Source organism: Zootoca vivipara, chromosome 7, assembly GCF_965207765.1.
Source record: "Zootoca vivipara chromosome 7, rZooViv2.hap1.1, whole genome shotgun sequence".
NCBI lineage: Eukaryota > Metazoa > Chordata > Lepidosauria > Squamata > Lacertidae > Zootoca > Zootoca vivipara.
In genome coordinates this window covers 92,604,153-92,626,245 of record NC_142590.1, presented here as the reverse complement: position 1 = coordinate 92,626,245, position 22,093 = coordinate 92,604,153, and the positions used below count along the sequence as shown (strand labels likewise).

Sequence of the window (22,093 nt, the reverse complement as noted above, 5' to 3'; positions counted from 1 at the left end):
TGAGAACAGGGCTTTGACCTCGTGTAACAAGGCACAGGGGATCTCCCCACCTTGGAAATCTTATCAGCCCAAGACAGAAGCTGACGGGCTCATCATGTTAAGGTGGTTAATTATGTCTCCACAAGCACATCACATTGGTGCTACAGTAGGAGAAGAGGCTTCTGAACGCAAGGCAAGGAAGGCAGACCACCTCCTTTCATGAAAGGCACTTTCCTGTAGGAATTTCCATGCAGCTTCTATGAGAATCATTGCAAGTGACAATGGCTCAACATCACTTTTTGTTCCAAGGTGGTACCATGGACAGAAAACCTGCCTGTTCAGTGATCAGTCTGCGCAGAAGGTCACACATGAACCAAGCTATATAGGAACATAGGGAACTGTCTTGAACTGAGTCAGCCCATCTAGCTCAGTATCGTCTTTACACCAGTGTAAAGGGGCAACTGCCCCCCTGGTCGCCTACCCTATAAAAAGCATTACTCCGAACATCAGTTTTCACGACCCACTAAGGAAAATAACAACACAATAATATTCAGAAGTGTGGCAATTAATTGCACATTTATTCAAAATTCAATTGAAACTACTTAGTTTAGTTATTTCAACGTAATTTATGAACTGGATCCAGTGATACCAGCATCTTAAACTCTGATACCGGTAGTCATTTGCACCTCCAGAACCCCACAGCTGTTCCTTTCTCTCTTAGCACCCCACTAGGTAATTCCACTTCCCACCAGGGGGCACCACTGGCCACTTTGGGAACCACTGGGCTACAACGATTGCACAGAGGAATTGTGCAATGCATGACTTGGCTCAGGGAGGCTCAACATTAGCCTCTAAGAAAATTCATTTCAGAATTGCAGGCTCCTCACAAATGCAGCCTCTCGGCAACGAAGTAAACCACAAGCACTATAGTTGGTTTTGCATGGAAACAGATCCTGCGATTTTTGAAGAAGAAAAAAATGTTTTGATGCAAAATTATGCTCAGGGACAAGATCCCAGGCCTTGCACACAGGTACATACACACACACACACACACACACACACACACACACACACACACACACTGTAATTGCAGAGATGAAATTGGGGAGAGTTTGAGAAAACAAACCCACCCCCTACCAAGTAAAGTCAGAGCATGGGTCCATGTAGCCAAGCATAGTGCATGCTAGCAGGCAACAGTCTTACAAGCCAAATATCCTACGATCAGATGCCAGAGATTGAACCTGGGACCTCTGCCATGCAAGAAATGCCTTTCTTCACAGAACTGTGGCACCAGCCCTAATATCGACTGCGCACAACAGGCACTGTCTCCAGAACCGTGCTATAAAGGAGCTTATGAGATGCAAGGGGACGGGGAGGGGGTCGTGAAGAAGCCCAGGCTCACATTCTCCTCTTCCAGGGCACAGTTCATCCAGCAATAATTCATCACTTCTTAGAAACAACTGTCTACTCCCTGCACCAAATCCAGCCTCGCTAATGGGTTTAGCAAACCGCATTTAACTGGTCAGTGGAGCAAGTGCCACAAATCCCAAGATTAGGAAGAGACTGATACACAGCTCAAGAGCATCAGTGGCCAGGAGGGCCTCTCTGAGAGGGACAGCTTTAATTGGCTTAATGCCCTGCCTGGTGGAGCAGATCAGGGAGGGGGGGGGGAGAGGGCCAGGCTGGAGAATAGAAAAGAGAAACTTCATAGCAATTGCCATGCCTGTTACTGTATAATCCAGCAGTTCAGCGGGTTTATTTGTAGAGATGTGTATAGATGCTATAGGAGAGGATATATTTATTTGATATTATCCTTCCTTCCTCACCCTGAGTTCAGCAGAGTCCCATCCCTTTGCAGTTTAAAAGGGAAGTTTTCATAGGCTACTTTTAGCCTTTTAGTTTAAGTAATCCAGGATGCTATAAGGCAGAAGGGATTCTTCTGGTGTAATAATTACAGACAATCTTATAAAAGATAAAAAATGACATTTACTCTCTCAAAATACTTGTTGAAGAGTAACAGGTAACAGCAGCTTTGTTCAGGCAGGCTTAACATGGTAATCCAGTTACAAAGACATACTTTGGTCTAGTTTAAGATGGTGTCTGAGCACATGCAGATTGTTCTCACATTGCTGGAATGGGGTCAAAGAGCAAAGAGGAAGCAGCCTGGCCAGGTGAGGAGATTCTATGTATGGCTATGCCCTCCCCCTAACAGGGCACAGTGGGAGTCTCTCTCAGAGTCCACTCTGGGAAATTTACAGGTCCCTGAGCTTCAGCTCCTCTCATGTGCCTAACCAGCAAACATGCATTCTTGGTTTGACTGCATTGTAAATACAGCATGCCACATAATCGACTCAAGTGGCTTAAAACCAATTCATGCCTGGTTGCTTATTTTCACCCACACAAACAATACATTGCCCTGTGCCTGGGCAATCCAAGACAAGCTGAATTATGCAACCTGCACATAGTGGGCAGATTTGACCAGTTTATTTTCTTTGGCCTGATTCAAACCAGCTTTGATAGTTTGTAGGAAGGGCCAAGGAATATAGAAAGGTACTGGAACTCTGGCCCCGGCAACTGGGAGTCTCATCCAGCCACTCCTCTGGCTTTTGAGGTTTCGGTGGGTATTGCTCACCCACTTTCTCTGTGGCCACTATCTTGGAGATACAGTGGAGATAGGAAGCTGAATCCAGTGTCCAATATCACATGCTGTGCCCTGCAGATGCTCAGGGTACACACTGTTCTGTTTATTTTCTGACCAGAGCTCCCATGCCAAAGCAGTGGTCTGAGTGGATCCTGTACCAGGGCACACACAGGACCAGCCAAAGGCGTTTTGTTGCTTGAAGCAAAGGACCAGATTCCTCCCACTTCCTATTCCATGTATGGAAGCCAACTGGGCTGCCATGGATTCTTTCAAGGGGGTCGCATCCTGCACCACAGGTACAGCAGTAAAACAGATTAGGGGGCCCAGGTCAGGCCATGTGAAGTAGCTGGGACTAAGGGCACCAATACAATTTTCTGAACCCAGTACACTGTATGCAGACTGAACCCACTAAGTCACAAGAGAGAAGAAATTCAGATTCCAGCCCCTTCCCTTCTCCAGCCCCCTCCCAATAAATTTCTGGTTCTCTGTGCTGAAACCACTTGTAGCAACCTTCATTGTAACTCACTCAAATGCATCACAAATACTTTGGGGTCTCAAGGTTAAGTCCTGCAGCTCAAGTCAAGGCCCTGCTACATCTCCATGCCCAAACTGAATCATCATGCTTTTTTCCTGGTAATTTTCTTCAGCTAGCAATCAGCAATTTCCTCCATTCATAACCGACAAGCTGTACTTCATGAATCTGCAACAACTTGATCCCGTCCTTACAGCAGCTGAATAAATGTGGGGTGGGGGTGGGCGGGGGCTCCTCAACGTCCAAGCAGCACAGAACAAAACCACAAAAAGCTTTCAATGGTGAGCTGCACAAAAGGAAATATGCCGGAGCCTTTTGCAAGCTCCACACGTGGCAATCCCCGGTGTCAGGGAAAATTCAGACTGGCGCGATGTTGCAAACGGATGAAATCCACTGAGACTGCATTTCTCCATGAAGAGCACATTCTGCCGCTTTCCCTTGTCAATTCCCCATGTCAACAGCTGCGATGAGAATGGGCTGGAATCATGAATGGGAGGGGACGTGGCTCGCCTTCTTTTGAATGGGGAGAGGAGCAGCCAAGGAGGCAAAGCTCTGTACCGTATTACGGATGTGCGCTCTGCGTTCTCCTTCCTTCTCCTGAGCAAGGCCACGGGCAGCAGGAGCGGGCAAAACACCCACCACATGGCATTCCTGGGAGCCAGACGAGACCTCACCTTACATCGGAGCGTAAGGGCGAGAACTCCCTTCTGCAGCTCCAATTTGCAGCGATCGATGAATAGCTAAGCAGGCTCTTTCAGAAATTCACCATTGTCTCCAGCTCAGCTCCAACTTCCCTAGCAGGAAGATCCATTACAGACCGGTTGTGCTGTGTGGAGGGAGGGAGCTCTGAGGCTTAGGAAAAGGAGAGCTGTCTGGAGTGGGGGGGGGGAGAGCGAAAGGTCAGCTCAATAGTCTGGCCTGAGGAAATAGACCTGCCAGGAAATGATCCTCTAAGAGCCCTGGAGTGGAGGTGGTTGCCGGAGAGTCATTCAGTGCACCTACTCCATCTGCGTTCTTCCTCTCAAGCCGGCTCCCAGGGGCCTGCTTGGCTCCTCCCCAGTCTCAGCTCCTTTGGAGGTGGTCTTGGGGAGTGGGGCGGGGGCGGGGGGCTGTGGATAAAACACAGGGAAGAAGAGGAGGACGGGTGGGGTGGGGGATGAAGAGGAGAGCTCTGGCTGGAAAACACGCACACAGCTTCTGCCCTCGTCTCCAGTTGGACTTTCATTTCAATGGAATCACAGGCACTGTGATAAACCAGGCTGTGGTTGTCTGAGAGCAGCTCCCATGTAGCAATGATCTGCTAGCTTCAGTTGCTGGGGGGGGGTTAGGGGGGTTAGGCATGCCACTCCCCCACCACCACCACCAGTGCCATCAAAAGGAAGCAAACAATGTGTCGGATCAGCCTTCCTCAGCCTGGTGCCCTCCAAATGTCCAGGGCTGCAGCCGACGGGGTTGGGGACCATGTTATGAACAGGACAGCTCAGCGCACACTGGTGAATTCTTAGAAAGTCGGAGGCGTGGAGGAAAGGAGGCAGCGCTTCTCAGGTTTCTCTGGGAAGCAGAATGGGGTGGTGGACACTACATTGCCCCCCCCCCTGCCATGCCTGCCTAACAGGGCTGTCATGACAGTGAAGTATGACTGGGATGGGCTCTAACCTTCTAACCTTCTCCTCACCCCCTTGCGCGTGTGTGTCTCCTGGGGTGGAGAATCTAATTCTATTTCTGACACCTTCTCCCCTTGAAAGAACCCATGATTGCCTTGCCCTCCAACCTTTCATTTCATGGGTCCCGTTCCCTCTGGTCAATGATATGCACGGATACAGTTTAACAGCAGAGACACCCAGTTATGTCATGGCAACCCTTCTCTCTCCCCCCCCCCTCATTGCAGCACCTTAGATAAATCATATTTAGTACAGCACTTAAAACATCTCCACACAGAGCACCAAATCAGAGTGACTCCACTGTCGCCTTCCTTTCCCATTGGTGAGAATTCGTTTAACAAAATCAATGCTGCTTTCCGATACCAAGCCAAGACTTGGCCCTGAAGAGAACGAGGGTGCCAAGTCCCCTTTAAGCATCCTTGAAGCTGGTCTGGAAGAGGGATCAGATGCATAATAGGGACCAGCCAGGTGCTGCTAACCTCCCCTCCCCTGCTCGGAGCCAGATGGTTCAGCAAATGTCTCAGATTTGTTGCCTGGCAGGGCTAAAGGACTGATAATTCTCTCTATGTCCAGGACGCCTTAAAGCCTCAGGCTACAAATTAGAGCTGGGAGGCCTGGCAGAATAAAGTGAATTATGTATTAGATTTCTAGCCCACCTTTTAGGGAGTGTTATCTTAAAGAAAGCACAGGCTCAATTCCTACCCCCTGGTTTGCAGGGGTGAACAAGAGAATGGGGAGACGGAGCACCGAGGTTCCCTGGCCTGAATCAGGCCCCTTTGGGGAGAGGGGAAGGAAGTGGGGTGCTGCTGGGCAGGGCTAGGAAAAAGAGGCAGGGAGCCGGCTTGGCCAGGAACTGCCGGCGTGCCAGAGGGCTGTATGGCTGCTCTCTCTTCCTCCTGCCACGGGGACGATTCCCCCGCCCCCCTCTGGCTCGGAGCCCCCGCCCCCCTCCAGGCGGGCCGCGTCTCCTCTGCTCCCCGAGGTTCACGAGACGCGGACCTCCACCACCCTAAAACTTCCCCTAATGGGGAGCAGCGCCCGGGGGGGGGAAGCGGAGGGCTTCCCACCCACCCCGATCTGCCTCCGCCCCCCCCCCCGCCCCGTTTCCCGGAGCGCACATGGAGGCAGCCCACCGCTCGGCCTGCCTTTTGTGCTCGCAACGCCCTCCTCCAGCCCCTCGCAGACACCCAGCCCCCGGGTCCCCTGGCTCGCCTTGCTCACCTCCAGACCTGGCCGAGTTGCAGGAGGTGGATGAGGGACTGGAGGATCCAGACGCAGAGGCGGCAGCAGCCGCCGCCGCCGCCGGAGGAAGCCCGCGGAGAAGGCGGCGGCGGCGGCGGCTGGAGGCCGGCTCGGGCGCTGTCCTTGGTGCTGGCGCTGTCCTTGGTGCTGAAGGCGGCGGCGGGCGGCCCCGGCGAGGCTCTGCTGGGCGCGGAGAAGTCGTAGACGAACCACCTGAAGCTGAGCAGCTGCACGACGAGCGAGGGCAGCAGCACGAAGAGCAGCGTGAGCCCGAAGAAGGAGTACTCGCCGCGCAGGTAGTAGTGCGCGGCCAGCCACAGGTCGCTGGCGCCGTCCGAGAAGAAGACGAGCAGGGCGCCCAGCACCCAGCAGCAGTCCAGCAGGCTATACTCGCGGCCCGGCAGCAGCAGCGACGGCGGGGCGGCGGCCGAGGCACAGCCGGAGGCGGCGGGGCTGCCCGGGTTGGGCAGCGGAGGGGGCGGCGGCCCTCCTCGACGGGACCCCCGGGCCAAGCTCGAGCTGCAGCTCCCGCCGCCGCCGCTCCCGCCGCCGCTGCTCCCTCCGCCGCCGCCGCCAGATCCCTCCCGGCGCACGAGCGACGACGAGGCGGAGGCGGCGGCGGCGGCGCCTGCCGCTCCTCCATCCGACTTCGCGGCCATGTTGGAGGAGAGGCGGAGGGAGAAAGGAGGGAGAGACGGAGACTTCCGGATGGAGGGAGAGAGGGAGAGAGGGATGGAGAGAGAGAGGGAGAGGGAGGGAGGAAAGAGGGAGGAGAGTGGCCAGATTGGGGTGGGGGGAGGAAGGGGAGGAGGTGATGGAGGAGAGGAGGTGGGGGAGGAGGGAGGGTGGGAAGGAAGGAGGCAGGCAGGCAGGCAGCGCCCTCTTTCTCCCTCTCCCTCCTCTCTCGATCACCTCTCTAGAACAGGAGAGGGGGGCGTATGGAGGAGCACGAGAGCCGCCTGCCTCCGCCCCGCTCCCTCCGCCCCCCATTCATTCCTCTAACTCGGCTCATTCACGCGCTCCCTCCGGAGCTGCTTCGGGCGGCGCCCTCTCCACGCTCTCCCTCGCCGCCTTGCAGGGGTCCCAGATCGGCCTCTGCTCTCCCTGCTCCTCCCCACCGCCGGCCTGCCACGCCTCCCTGCTCCTCTCGCCTAATCCTGCCGGCGACTCCCTGCTCCCCTCTTCAAAGGTGGGAGGCAACGGGCTAAGGCTCTCCCCCCACCGCCCCAATCTAGAGCATGCATGATGTTGGATTCAAGAATGCTGCTGCCCCTCCCACCTCATGCCGGTTTGGGGACTCTTCTATCATTTGAGGGGAGGGGGTCTATCTTCCCGTGCAGGTGTGAAGGGTGGGGGGCTTGACAAAGGCTAAGAATCTCCTGGGTGGGGCTCCTGCCGCTGCCTTGACCGTTCAATTCAGATTGCTATAGCCCTGGCCACACATGTGCTCGGTGCTGTGCAAATCACATCAGCCGGGAGGGTTTTTCCTCGGAGGTAAGGTGGTTATTGGGGATTTAGCCATTTAAACTGGGGAGCCGGCAGGGTGCTTGGAGTCATCACCGCCAACCCCAATGATTGCGCTGCAACACACGGGGGGGCGGGTAGTTTGGTTGGTTCTTGCCAATGTTACAGAGAATGCTTGGCAGTGGGAGATTGGACTTTCTCCAGTCTAGGGTTCCTGTGACTTGCATGATCTGTGCTGAGTACCGACTCTTTATGAGACCTCCCTGTCCTGGCTACTGTGAGGTACTTTTGTTGATTGCTGACTCCAGATCTTCTCAAGGCACTTCCACCCTGCCTCCATGTTGCCTTAAAAGAGAATCGGACCGGTCCAGGGATGATCAATGGCTCCAGTTCATGATGGCTGTGCTCTAAGGCTACTACTGAGTGCCATTTGCTGGTAACCACAGGAGGAGAGAATGCTCTGGTGCTCTAACCCTGCTTGTGGGTTTCCCAAAAGAGTCATCTAGTTGGCCACTGTGAGATCAGGATATTGGTCTAGATGGGCCGTTGGCCTGATCCAGCTGAGCTCCATTTAGGTTCTTATGCTTGAATCCCTCCCAATCCTCAGGTGCTTCAGCTGCCTAGCTAGTGTGAAAGGTCTTTAAACATTTGTGGGAACATTTCATGCCCCTTCTTTTTCAAGTGACAGATACATAAATGTCCTTTAAAAAAAATATACTAGCAATTAGACTGCCTTACCTTATGTGCCCACCAAATGTCAGATTTCAAGCTCGTACATATGCGCCTTACAGGGTGTTCTTTCATGGGTATACAGAAATAAATCCTATTGTATTCAATAGAATTTATTCCCAGGTTAAGTGTGCATAGGATTGCAGCCTTAATAATTCTGGCACACCAAGGAGACAGCCAGATGATCAGTCCTCCCAGTGCCTTAATAAAGATGATGTGTTTTAAAACACACACAAGATGCATTTTCAGCCTTTGTTATGCTGCCGTTTTGGAACCCACTCGGAGCCTTAGGAAAGTGCAGAGCAAGAAATCAAATAAAAGGAGAACAGAATATTGCCTTCTTTTACTTCCCTCCTCTGCCTTTGTTTTCTTCTCTGTCATTATGACAGGCCTATATGACCCCCTAACCCAAATGGGGCCTCCCTCGTCATGTCACTCCTGCTTCTCAGGGTCAGGGACCATGAAGGGAAGGTTTCAAAGGGGATTCTCCAGGGGGCTCACAGAAATGATGGGGAAATAATTTCCCAGTAATCTTTAGTCCTCTCCAGAGGCTGCCCAGATCCCCTGAGCAGAAAGTGAAAGGATGCAATAGGGCAATAGGTTCTACAAGTTTAGAAATGAAGCATAAGTAGGGAGGAAAAGAAGCTTTTTCTCTGCTAACCAGAGGAAGAAAACCTAGCAAAAGGGCAAGCCTTGAAGCCTCGAAACAGGAGAGATAAGGGCTAAAGGGAAGCAGCTTGAATGAGATTGGGCATTTGATTAACTGTCTGTCATTCTCGCTCTCAAGCAAAAACTGGATCTGCAGGATGTCATGTCTTCTTCAGCAGGATGAGAGAGCGGGGTGCGGAATGGCACCAGCAACTCACGGTTTCGAGATTGTGTCACAGCTGCAGCGCATGAATGGCGCCGCAGGTGTTGGGAATGCTCACAAACATTTGTCCTGGATCAGCACATTGCCAACGCCAAGGAAAAGAGACTCTTCTAGCTTAACTAGGTGTTCTGGGGCCCTGGGCAATTCTCAGGACACCATCCCTGGGGTGGGGGAGTTCTCCTACACAAGGAACGTCGGAAGCTGCCTAATAGTGAGTCAGATCATCGGTCTATCTGCCTCAGTACTGTCTACACAGACTGGCAGAGGCTTTCTGGAGTCTGTCCCAGCTGTACCTGGAGATGCCTTCAGGGATTGAACCTGGGACCTTCTGCATGCTATGGCCCTTCAAGCCCCACTGAAAGGAACAGGTGATGCGCAAGAGCATGTACTGTGTCCATCATGGTTAATTAGCCCCTGACAGCTTATCAAGGACCCTTTCCACCCAGCTAGCCTTTGTGTTGCACTTGTTGTTGTTTAGTTGTTTAGTCGCGTCCGATTCTTCGTGACCCCATGAACCAGAGCATGCCAGGCACTCCTGTCTTCCACTGCCTCCCGCAGTTTGGTCAAACTCATGTTCGTAGCTTCGAGAACACTGTCCAACCATCTCGTCCTCTGTCGTTCCCTTCTCCTAGTGCCCTCCATCTTTCCCAACATCAAGGTCTTTTCCAAGGATTCTTCTCTTCTCATGAGGTGGCCAAAGTATTGGAGCCTCAGCTTCAGGATCTGTCCTTCCAGTGAGCACTCAGGGCTGATTTCCTTCAGAATGGATAGGTTTGATCTTCTTGCAGTCCATGGGACTCTCAAGAGTCTCCTCCAGCACCATAATTCAAAAGCATCCATTCTTCGGCGATCAGCCTTCTTTATGGTCCAGCTCTCACTTCCATACATCACTACTGGGAAAACCATAGCTTTAACTGTGCGGACCTTTGTCGGCAAGGTGATGTCTCTGCTTTTTAAGATGTTGTCTAGTGTGTTGCACTTACAGCAGAGCAAATCAACAGAGCAGGGAGGACATGTTTTTCAACCTCACCCTCATTTCTGTATATTTTGAAAAGCGGACATACAGCTAAACTATGGAACTCACTCCCACAAGAGGCAAAAGTAGCCACCGACTGAGGTGGCTTAAAATCAGACAAGTTCATGGGTGGGAGGGGCTGCTGTTGGCTAGGCTCTGCCTCATAGGAGCTAACTCCTAGGGGCCGAGGCCCCTTCACCCTCCCCAATTAAGTATTTGAGGGGGGGCAGTGGGCCCAAAGTTGATGGGCATTGCCATTCAAATGGCGTGCATGTGCCATGTCTTGGGATCAATTATGTGGGATGGGGCTTATTCCCCCCCCCCAATATTTTATTCAAACTGGCACCCCTGCGAGTCTGCCTCCACAGTTGGAAGCAGCAATGCTTCTGATTACCTGTTGCTGGAACTACAGGACGTGAGAGATGCTCTTGCGCTCAGATCCTGCTTGCGGGTTTTGCACAGGCATCTGGTGGACTAGATGGGCCGCTGGCCTGATCCAGCAGCCTCTTTGCATGTCCTTATATTATTACATGAGACTACAGAGTAATGCAGAGCTGAGCATGCTTAAAACCCTTGAAGGGATGGGTGGGGAAGAAGGATGGCTTGAGTTTCCCACTGGGCATTGCAGTGGTCCTTCACATAAGGTCAGGCTATTGGTCCAAGTTGGCCAGTATTGCCTGCTCTCACTGGCAGTGGCTATGCACACCCACCGGCTGCTTCTAACTAGGGATGCCAGGGACTGCACTTCTGTATTCAGAGCATGTGCTCTGCCATGGAGTTATGGTCCCTCGATGAACACTTACGTCCAATGCGCAGGCATTTGCTGGTGATCATGCTTTTATTCCATGCTGCAAAAAACAACAACCCTCCCCCTGCTCATTCCTGCCTGCCAAGATCTGTTAAGGGTACAAAGAGAGGAGGCTGGAGAAGACATTCCCCACCCCACAGACTTCTAACTTCCTAATAATAATAATAATAATAATAATAATGATAATAATAATTCATTACTTGAACCCTGCCCATTCAACTAGGTTGCCCCAGCTGCTCGACCCGCATACATGTGAAGCCAAATCGGCACCCCAGAGCATAAAAGGGGGTAGTAGATGAGGGGGAAAACCTCAATATTTGCAGTAGCGTTGTGCACCAGAATCCATTTAGATGAATTTGGGTCAGTCTGGGATGTGGCTGGGTCGAGCTGAGGCAGCCCCTGGTCACTCTGGGCCAGGTCAGGTCTATCTGGGGCTACCAAAAGGCGTGGCAGCGAGGTCTGGCAGCGAGGAGAGCGGGGAGGAGATGCACAGGTAAGAACACAAAATATGTAAGAAAAACAGGAAGAAAAAACAAACTAATAACCCCCCACCCATGGCACATTTTAAAGTGTCTTGGGTGTTTATCAGCCAAAGGCCTGGCAGAAGAGGAACGTTTTCACCTGATGCCCAAAGGTGTATAATGAAGGTGACAGGTGACCCTCCCTGGGAGGGGGGGCATCGCACCAATGGGGAGCAACTGCAGAAAAGGCCCATTCTCATGTTGCCCCCTCTGGACCTCATGTGGACGATCCAGGTAGGTTAATATGGAGAGAGGCGGTCCTTGGAGGTATTGAAGTCCTGAGCTGTTTCTCTAGTGACAGAGAGTTCCACAGGACCAGGCCAATGATACGGAACGTTCTATTTCTTCTTGCCCCAGACTCAACCCAAGGAACACATGTTCCAAATAATGTTTATCCACCTCGTTGATATTCTCTTAAGTGTACTTCCTCCCTCCCTCCTCCACACCCAGCCTCTGCCTGACTTCTCTCCCAAATTCCTAAATACTTATCTACATACTTAGTTTAGCCTTCCTCCCATGCTTCCAGCTGCTTTGTATATTGTTCACTGTTTGACAGTTTATACCATGATAAGGGAGGTGTGGGAATGTTAGGGATGTGGATTAGGATATATTATTAGATAGATCCTATCCAAGCTTGTGTTAGCAAGCTTCCAATATCAGCAGAGTGACATTCCCCTTTTGTGCGCAGCAAAGCATGAGCGTTAGGTTTGTTAGAACCTCTGCAACAATATTATACTTCAATATTATACTTCCTGGCAAATCCCCTTTTTCCCTCTTAAAAGAAATACACGACACAATAGTATTAAAATAAGATAGAGTTTACTCACATGACATCCTGAGTTAACAGCATAATCTCAGAAAGGCAGGCTTACGTACAAAAGTTACAATTATATACATCTGGAGTCTTCTTGGTAAATTGAGGTTCCATCTGGTCTCTCTGTTGGCAACAGGCCGAGAGGGAGAACCATCCTAACTGTAGATTCTCTGGAGATGTGTTCCCATGGAAGGAGAAATGGCTAAGAGAGAGAATGGCTGCTGGCTAGGGGCTTTTCTCTGCCAGCTAATCCATCTCATCTGCATATCTGGAGGAACAGGAACTGAACTTAGTCAGGTGTCCCTCCAGGTGAGTTCCTCTTAGTGGACACTCTAGGAACTGTTGTGACTTGTCTGCCCCAGTGTTCCATCCCACAGGAGGGGCGGGTGCTCCCATCCCTGTCCTGGCAGCAACCGAGGCAATCATTTCCAGCCATACCCTGTTTACATTCAGCCATGGTGAGGCCAGAGAAGACTGGAGACTGGAGCCACCTGTGGACAGTCCCTGGCCAGGGCCTTTTGGGAAGGGGGCTGACCTTCTGTGCAATGTGCAGAACGGCAGCAGATCCACCCTAGACATTTAAGGCACACCCAATGCACATTTAAAGGACACAACCTCTCCCAGAGAATCCCAGCAACTGTAGCTTGTTAAGGCGGTTGGGAATTATAGTCCTGTGAGGTGGGAACTCCAAATCCCAGGACTTTGGGGGGTGGATCTGCACTGAGGCTTAAAACGCAGCTCGGTCATTCTTGTCCTCAGTTTGGATCAAAGCTAGTTTTTTGGGAAGCACACCAAAAGCCAGCTTTTTCTTTAAAATAAATAAATAAATGACACGGAAACGGACACGGAGCAATGGATTCAAACTACAAGAAAGAAGATTCCACCTAAACATTAGGAAGAACTTCCTGACAGTAAGAGCTGTTCGGCAGTGGAATTTGCTGCCAAGGAGTGTGGTGGAGTCTCCTTCTTTGGAGGTGTGGTGTTAGGTTGTGTTCACAGCTACCCAAGAGCCCTCTTAGAAATCTGATGTGGCATTAATGCCGTGAATTTCCACCTATGTGCAACCAATGGATATGTATAAATAAATATACAGTATCACAGAATGCTTTTAAGTCTTCCGTGACTTCATTCAAAAAGCATCTGCAGGAACCCCTGAAATCTCTCGTGGCTTAGAGACCTGGGTGCACATTAAATGGTACTGCCATGTATAGTTGTTGCCTGTTACATTTATATACTGACCTTCAGCCAAAGATAATAGGACTGTTTACAGCATAAAAACACAAAATAAACAACGTGATCAAAATAATAACCCCACCCCCACATGTCTAATAAACGTAGTTAAACACCCATCATGCAATCTGCTTTTTAACTTCTGCTGGTCCCCTACTCTGTATGATCTGCCCTAGGGCTTCAGTCCGAAATGTTCCTTCCATACTCCATGTGATTGGTTGCTTATTGACCAGCACGGGCAATGAAACCTCAGAAAAGAGGAGTGGAACAGTTTTAACTAAAATAAAAAAATTCCTTCAGTAGCACCTTAAAGACCAACTAAGTTTTTATTTTGGTATGAGCTTTCGTGTGCATGCACACTTCTTCAGATATCTGAAGAAGTGTGCATGCACACGAAAGCTCATACCAAAATAAAAACTTAGTTGGTCTTTAAGGTGCTACTGAAGGAATTTTTTTATTTTACTTCGATCCAGACCAACACGGCTACCTACCTGTAACCAGTTTTAACTAAGAAATGATGGAGAACTCGAGAGCTGAAATCCAGTATTAGGAATGCTTACTGGCGACTGATGTGTGAATTGCAGACACACACACACACACACACACACACACACACACACACACACACACCCTCTGCCCTATGGAGTACTGTGTCCAGTTCTGGGCACCACAGTTCAAGAAGGATACTGACAAGCTGGAACATGTCCAGAAGAGGGCAACCAAAATGGTCATAGGTCTGGAAACGATGCCTTATGAGGAACGGCTTAGGGAGCTGGGTATGTTTAGCCTGGAGAAGAGAAGGTTAAGGGGTGATATGATAGCCATGTTCAAATATATGAAAGGATGCCATATGGAGGAGGGAGAAAGGTTGTTTTCTGCTGCTCCAGAGAAGCGGACACGGAGCAATGGATTCAAACTTCAAGAAAGAAGATTCCACCTAAACATTAGGAAGAACTTCCTGACAGTAAGAGCTGTTCGGCAGTGGAATTTGCTGCCAAGGAGTGTGGTGGAGTCTTCTTCTTTGGAGGTCTTTAAGCAGAGGCTTGACAGCCATCTGTCAGGAATGCTTTGATGGTGTTTCCTGCTTGGCAGGGGGTTGGACTGGATGGCCCTTGTGGTCTCTTCCAACTCTATGATTCTATACCTCTTTGGCATCTTTGCCTTCCTTGGTTCTCTCTCTTTCTCGCACAGTTCTTCCACCTCCAAAGCTCTTTTGCTTCTTGCCCCCTGTGCACTTGCTGCCTGTGTCACACGCCTCCTCTGGCCCTCCTAGACCCCACTCGAAACAATGACTTCCAAGTTACAAGAAAGCAGATTCCGACTAAACACCAGGAAAAAAACTTTCTGACAGTAAGAGCCGCTCGACAGTGGAACCGCCTCCCTTGGGAGGTTGTGAGCTCTCCTTCCTTGGCGGCTTTAAAGCAGAGGTTGGATGGGCACCTGTCATGGATGCTTTAGGTGAGATTCCTGCATTGCAGGGGGTTGGACTAGATGACCCTTGGGGGTCCCTTCCAACCCTACAGTTCTATGATTTGCTCAGTGCGCAATGGGAGTCATAGGTGAAGGGACAGACAGGTCAGAGCCAGCTTCAAAGTCTATATTTAGCACTTTGGGGTTTGCCTGACTGCCTGCTTGCTTGTTGTTTTCCCTTCATGGAAATGCTTCATTGACGCCGGTGGTGCACTTTGTCAGAAACGGTCAGATCAGGCGCTCACAGGCAGGCGTGCTTGTCTGACTCATGATGAGTTGCTCTCTTGGCCAGTGTTCAGCCCGGGCAGCAGTGCCAAGCTTGGGAGCTGGTGCCAGGAGCTGGTAAAGGATCAGGGAGCAAAGAGACTTATGGGAGAAGAAAGAGCTAGCCACGCCATAAGAAAAGGGAGAAGAGGTGAGCTGCAGCTATACAAAGACACACACACACACACACACCCCGATTCTGAACACCTATGTGCTCAAAGAGCACATGGAATGTCACAGGGGGAGGTCTGCAGAAGACTTTTGCCCACTGCTCTGTACAGTATCTACAAGGACCCAGATTTCATCTGCAGTCATTTTAGTTCAAGAATTTCAGGGAGCAGCAGAGAGGCTTGGGTAATAATAATAATAATAATAATAATAATAATAATAATAATAATAATATGTTTATTGGAGAGGGTTTACAGGTTTGTTTTTTGTCATTCTTTTGTGTCCTCGTTTTGTGTTTTTATGCTGTGAACTGCACTGTGATTTCCAAATTTAATTAAGTGTAATAATGATGATGATGATGATGATGATGATGATGATGACAGAGGCCTTTGGGGAACTGCCACTAGTTGGAGTAGACACCGCCAGGGCAGGCATGTCAAACCTGCGGCCCTCCAGATGTTTTGGCCTACAACTCCCATGATCCCTAGCTAGCAGGACCACTGGTTGGGGAAGATGGGAATTGTAGTCCAAAACATCTGGAGGGCCGCAGGTTTGACATGCCTGCCGCCAGGGGATATGAAAACCTGGTTCGACTCAGTGTAAGGCAGGCGTGTGTGTCTTAGCTGCTCTTTCTGTACAAAGTGTGGCAATTCCGTTCCCTTTCTTCCCAAGTGGGCAGAAAGCAGGTCGCTGCAGTTGCAAATGCTCTAGGATAGCCTTCACCAGCCAAGCATGCCAGCTTTGGGGCCGATGGGAATGGCAGTCTGAAACATGCAGGTTGGCAAAGGCTGCGCTTGGCCACTTTCAGACTGTTACTGTTTCTCAGGTGAGATTCAGCTGCATACCAGCACATTCAGATTGGGTAGTTAAAGTGGTGTTGGAACCCAGGGGAAATGAACCCACTTCAAAATTGTGCTGCTATATATTTGCTTTGTTGTGCAGGTGGGAGGATTTTACTGATTTATTGTTTTAGATGCTACTTCTCTCTTTCTTTCTTTCTCTCTCTCTCCCTCCCTCCCCCTCTCTCTCTGCCTCTGCAATATTTGTTACTTTGTAAACTGCTTAACAATTGCCTTAATATTAAGCAGTATATAAAAAGATACAAAGTAAGGAAAGAAAAATCAGACTTCTTGCAAGAAGGAAAGTGAGGGGGGAAATGGATTGGGAAGTGTGGGCTGAAAGGATGTCATATGGAGGAGGGAGAAAGGTTGTTTTCTGCTGCTCCAGAGAAGCGGACACGGAGCAATGGATTCAAACTTCAAGAAAGAAGATTCCACCTAAACATTAGGAAGAACTTCCTGACAGTAAGAGCTGTTCGGCAGTGGAATTTGCTACCAAGGAGTGTGGTGGAGTCTCCTTCTTTGGAGGTCTTTAAGCAGAGGCTTGACAGGCATATGTCAAGAATGCTTTGATGGTGTTTCCTGCTTGGCAGGGGGTTGGACTGGATGGCCCTTGTGGTCTCTTCCAACTCTATGATTCTATGATAATTGCTTGGCACAACACCTTTTCTCTTTCCCACCAACAAATCAAAACAAACATCCAATAAACAGCCAACCTCCTTGCAACCCCCCTTGCAAACTTCTGTAAACAAATCAGCCTGAATATTTGGTAAACAGCTCATCCTACGTAGAAGTGACCATGGCATCTTACAGAGTGGTGGGTTTGTTTGTTTTTTACACTGACTCCAAGGCTTGAAGGGATGAGAAGGCAGCCCTCTCTGTGTAAGAACTCCTCCCCCCCATGATTAACCCACCACACAATCCATTTAAAGAACAAAACAGACGTAGGGTATGAGAAGGAATGGTAAGCAGAGCTGACACAAGACGCTTTGCTGCCCAAAGTGGAGGTCTCTCAGCTCAGCGTGGAAACTGCATCTTGTGTACTGAAGGCCCCAGGCTCTTAGTAAGAAGCTTCCTGGGCAAAGCCTTGCCACCAATTAATACTCAATTATCTCAGTGGGTCTTGGCAAGAAGGCACAGCCACTGATTAATGGGTGCTTTCAAGTTCACCCTTCAAATACATTTGGCCAGTCAGCTCAGCGGAGGAGTTCCTTGGAAACCTATGCAGAGGCAGAAGTTTCGAAGCAGAGAAAGACTGAAGGAAACAGCTGAGACTGATGGCAGTGGAAGTCCATGACAAGAACTCTGCAGGATGCAAAAACCCTCCCTGTAAGTCTGTGATTCATCCTGGTAGAGACAAGGGCAATAAGTCCTTTGACTAGGACCACCAGGTATTATATAGCCTATGAGTTAAGCCATTGGTTCCAGGCAAAGGTATCTCTGAACCTGGGACCTTCAGATGCAAAGAAGATGCTCTTCCACTGACTTATGGCCATTTTGTGAGGATTCCTGGAGGCTGGATAAAACTTGTTAAAGGAATGGAGTTGACAACCTTCATTTGAGGTCCTCTGAGGCCTCTCTAGCATTCATCCTGCTCCACACCCATCATTTGGCTAGCAATTTCCTTCTCAAACCAGCTAGAGAGGTGGTTATTCTGTGCTTGCTTGCTAGGTGGTTGCTTGCTAAGAAGGGTTACCTGATAATATAAAAGTAAGAGCGCCACTAAGCATGAGAAGAGTGCCACTTCTTCCTCCACAACCACAACCAGTCTCCAAATTTTATGAGTTGTTGTGTATTAGGTAGTGTGCATTAGGTGTGTGTGCAGTGTCAGACCACAACTGGAATACTGTGTCCAATTTTGGGCATCATGATTTAAGAAGGATGTTGACAAGCTGGAAGGTGTGCAGAAGAGGGTAACCAAGATGATCAAGGGGCTGGAAAATAGAAAAAAATTCCTTCAGTAGCACCTTAAAGACCAACTAAGTTTTTATTTTGGTATGAGCTTTCGTGTGCATGCACACTTCTTCAGATACCTGCACACGAAAGCTCATACCAAAATAAAAACTTAGTTGGTCTTTAAGGTGCTACCGAAGGAATTTTTTTCTATTTTGCTTTGACTCAGACCAACACGGCTACCTACCTGTAACTAAGGGGCTGGAAAGTTAGCTTTATGAGAAACGGTTGAAGCTGGGCATGTTTAGCCTGGATAAGAGGAGACAGAGAGGGGATATTATAGCCCTCTTCAAATATCTTAAGGACTGTCACATGGAGGATGGAGTGAGCTTGTTTTCTCCTTCCCTGGAGGGTAGAACTCGAACCAATGGCTTCAAGTTACAAGAAAGAAGACTCTGACTAAACATATGGAAAAACTTTATGAAGGCAAGAGCTGTTTGACTGTTGAACAGTCTCCCTCGGGAGGTTGTGGACTCTCATTCCTTGGAGGTTTTTAAGCAGAGGTTGGATGGCCATCTGTCATGGGTGCTTTAGATGAGATTCCTGAATTGCATGGGGTTGGACTAGATGACCCTCGGGGTCCCGTCCAACTCTACGATTCTATGATTCTATAATCCTTAGAACGTATTTGGTGCCATTTGCAAAGTGATTTATGTACAATATCTCAGCAATCCATGCAATAGCCCTGTGAGATAGATCCCCACATGAAAGCAGTGGGGCAGCAATGGAGAGATAATGGTTTGTCTTTGTGATGGGTTCAGGGCTTAATCTGGGGCAAGGCTGAGCCACTGTCTATGTTTTCCATGTCTTGGCTAAATCTTGGAGCATGTGAAGTAGGAATAGATCCACTGTTTTCCATGAGCACCTTCCCATGGCTGTTTAAAGAGGAGAAGCAGTGGCCACGCCAGCCTTCCCCAACCTGGTGCCCTCCAGATGCTTTGGACTACAACTCCCATCATCCCCTGGCATAACTGCTTGCATGCGATCTGATAGCTGCAGCCTCTACCCACCCAACATCTCCTGCAATGCTGCAAGGGATTCTTGCGGAGGGGGGGGAGGGTGCTGTGAGGGACAAGGGATACAGGGAAGTCCCTCCCATCTTAAGTTCCAGCCCATCCCCAAGCGCTGGAGAGAGTAAGGAGAGCTCTGCCTCCAGCGGAGAGTCAGGAAGTGGTGTCCGAGGCTCAGGCAAGGTTGTGGAGCCCAGGCCGCAGGTGGGACAGGAAGTTGGACGCACGGGGGGGGGGGGAGGCCAATCCCCCCAACTCCCGAATTGCGACGCAAACGTAGGGGGAAGAGGTTGGGTCTGCCAAAGCTGTGGTGCTGGAAGAAAACGCGCCAATCGCCATTCGGGAGTTCTGACACCTCACCTTAAGGATGCATTTTTACTGCTCTGAACACTGTAAATAATCAGCACTTAATAAAAGCCTTAAAAGACCATGCTGGAGTCGTCACTCTAGAGTAGCCATACCAGGCCCTCTGACAGGTGCGTTGCATTTCCTTTGGCCTCTGGACCTGCAGCCGTCATTGAACCGTGGCAGCACTGAGCTGGTTTTTGAATAAGGACCCTCATTTCCTATTCATGACTTCCCAATGCATCTGCTGAAATATTTAAACCACCAATAACACAGTAACCCCATCCTAGGAAGCTGACTCACCCTCATCAGTAAAATGCCCAGATGAGAAACAATGAAGTTGCAAGTTATCAGGGAAGGTCTGGAAGCTTTAGCAGACCGCCTGGGAGTGTGGCACAAGGCATTAACGTGGAAGCTTCCGGATGGTCCGCAGGAAGCCAGTCAACTGCACTGGCCCAAGGTCACCCCTAGAGCTTCGTGGCTGAGTGGGGATCTGAACCCTGGTCTCCCAGATCCTAAATGTTGTGAGATTTTAAGTTTATGCAGACTGGTCCCCATTGCACTGCCAGTTTTGTTGGAATCCTGCTTGTCTGACTAGTACAACACTCTAACCGCTGCTCCACTATGGACTCTCTGTTAACATTTTGTGATTGGTCCTCCCCAAGGAACTTCTGTTGGCACTTTCCCTGCCTCATTCAGAAGAGTGGTCCCTTCCCGGTAGATCTCCTTGATCGTGTCATTGGCACAGTCAGTCTGAGGCCAGCTCTGAGTCATCCCATCTTTTTCCAGGGGCTTCACTGGTTCGTTGCTTCCTCCCTCGGAGGGGAGAGGTGGTCAGCTCTGGACCACATTTTCAACTGCGTTGCTGAACTCTGAGGACGCACTTATTCCATTTTTGCAATCCTGAATCTGCTGACAGGCCTAATGAAGCCAGGACATGGCGTCCTGAGAAAACAATTTTACCAGGCCCTCTCTGACCCTTTTATCTCAGGCAATCAAAATAGCAATGCAACAGAATTGTGGGATGTTGGGGGAAGAGAGTCCAGAGCACTGGATGCTTTTATTTCATAGGGACTTAGACTCAAGGACTACAACAATAGCCTCCTCCCAGGGGTTTAGGGTCCAACTCACCCTTACAAAAAGGCCGTCTATTATGATTTCCAAACTTCCCTTCAAGGAGATATATCCCAAGGAGGTTTGCACACATATAGTTAAAGCACCAAATATACACAATAAAACCATCGACGTTTTAAGATTTAAAACCAAATAAAAGTTTTCCCATTCAAAGCAATCCAGACTTAGCAAACCACAGGAAGAATCTTAACAGACCCTCCAAGTGTCCCTACTTTCCAGGGACAGTTCCAGATTTACAGAAGCCTGCCGGATCAGGCCAGTGACCCATTGAGCACAGCACCCTGTTTTCACAGTGGCCAGCAAGATGCCTGTGGGAAAGCCACAAGCAGGATCTGAGCACAAGAGCGACTCTCCCCTCCTGTGGTTGGTATTCAGAAGCATTGCTGCCTCCAAAGGTGGAAGCAGACCATAGCCATCAGGGTTAATAGCCATTAATAGCCCTCTCCTGAATGAATTTCTCTAATCTTCTTTTAAAGCCATCCCTGCCTCCTGCAGGAGGGAGTTCCATAGCTTAACTATGTGCTGCATGAAGAAGTCCTTTATTCTGACCTGAATCTTTCAATGTCCAGTTTGTTAGATGCCCATGAAGTCTAGGGTTACAAGAGAGGGAGAAAAACTGTTCCATGAGCGACTGATGTAGATCACAATCTCTCTGAGGGCATAGTAAACAGCTACAAGGACTAGCATTTTGTCTCTTGCACTGGCTGCCCAAATGCTCCAGGAAAGCTTACAAGCAGGGAATGAAGGCAACCCACATACACAAACATGACTTGCCCCTCTGCATGACCCTTCCCTGCTCTCCCAGCATGTGTTCTTTGGAACACGTTTTGTCATTTCTTTTTTTACGAGGGGTGGGTGGGTGGGTGGGAAGAACCCTACAAACAGTGCTACTCAGAACCACCATATTCTGTGGGAATTTTCTCATTCATTCAGCCAAATATGGATTGAAACACTAGCTATCCAAGAATCTCCATAGAATCATAGAATCATAGAGTTGGAAGAGACCACAAGGGCCATCCAGTCCAACCCCCTGCCAAGCAGGAAACACCATCAAAGCATTCTTGACATATGGCTGTCAAGCCTCTGCTTAAAGACCTCCAAAGAAGGAGACTCCACCACACTCCTTGGGAGCAAATTCCACTGCCAAACAGCTCTTACTGTCAGGAAGTTCTTCCTAATGTTTAGGTGGAATCTTCTTTCTTGAAGTTTGAATCCATTGCTCCGTGTCCGCTTCTCTGGAGCAGCAGAAAACAACCTTTCACCCTCCTCTATATGACATCCTTTTATATATTTGAACATCACCCCTTAACCTTCTCTTCTCCAGGCTAAACATACCCAGCTCCCTAAGCCGTTCCTCATAAGGCATCGTTTCCAGGCCTTTAACCATTTTGGTTGCCCTCCTC

At 49.6% G+C, this 22,093-nt stretch overlaps 1 protein-coding gene across 1 annotated transcript in view; it reads right to left on the bottom strand.

Annotated features, from left to right (window-relative positions):
- The window catches only part of XKR7 (XK related 7), a 46,611-nt gene extending 39,897 nt beyond the window's left edge, over positions 1-6,714 (bottom strand). Inside the window, exon 1 of the mRNA XM_060277500.2 lies at positions 6,035-6,714. Coding sequence (XP_060133483.2) covers positions 6,035-6,714 — 680 coding nt within the window. The remainder of the gene's footprint in view (positions 1-6,034) is intronic.
- Between the last annotated feature and the right edge of the window lie 15,379 nt (positions 6,715-22,093).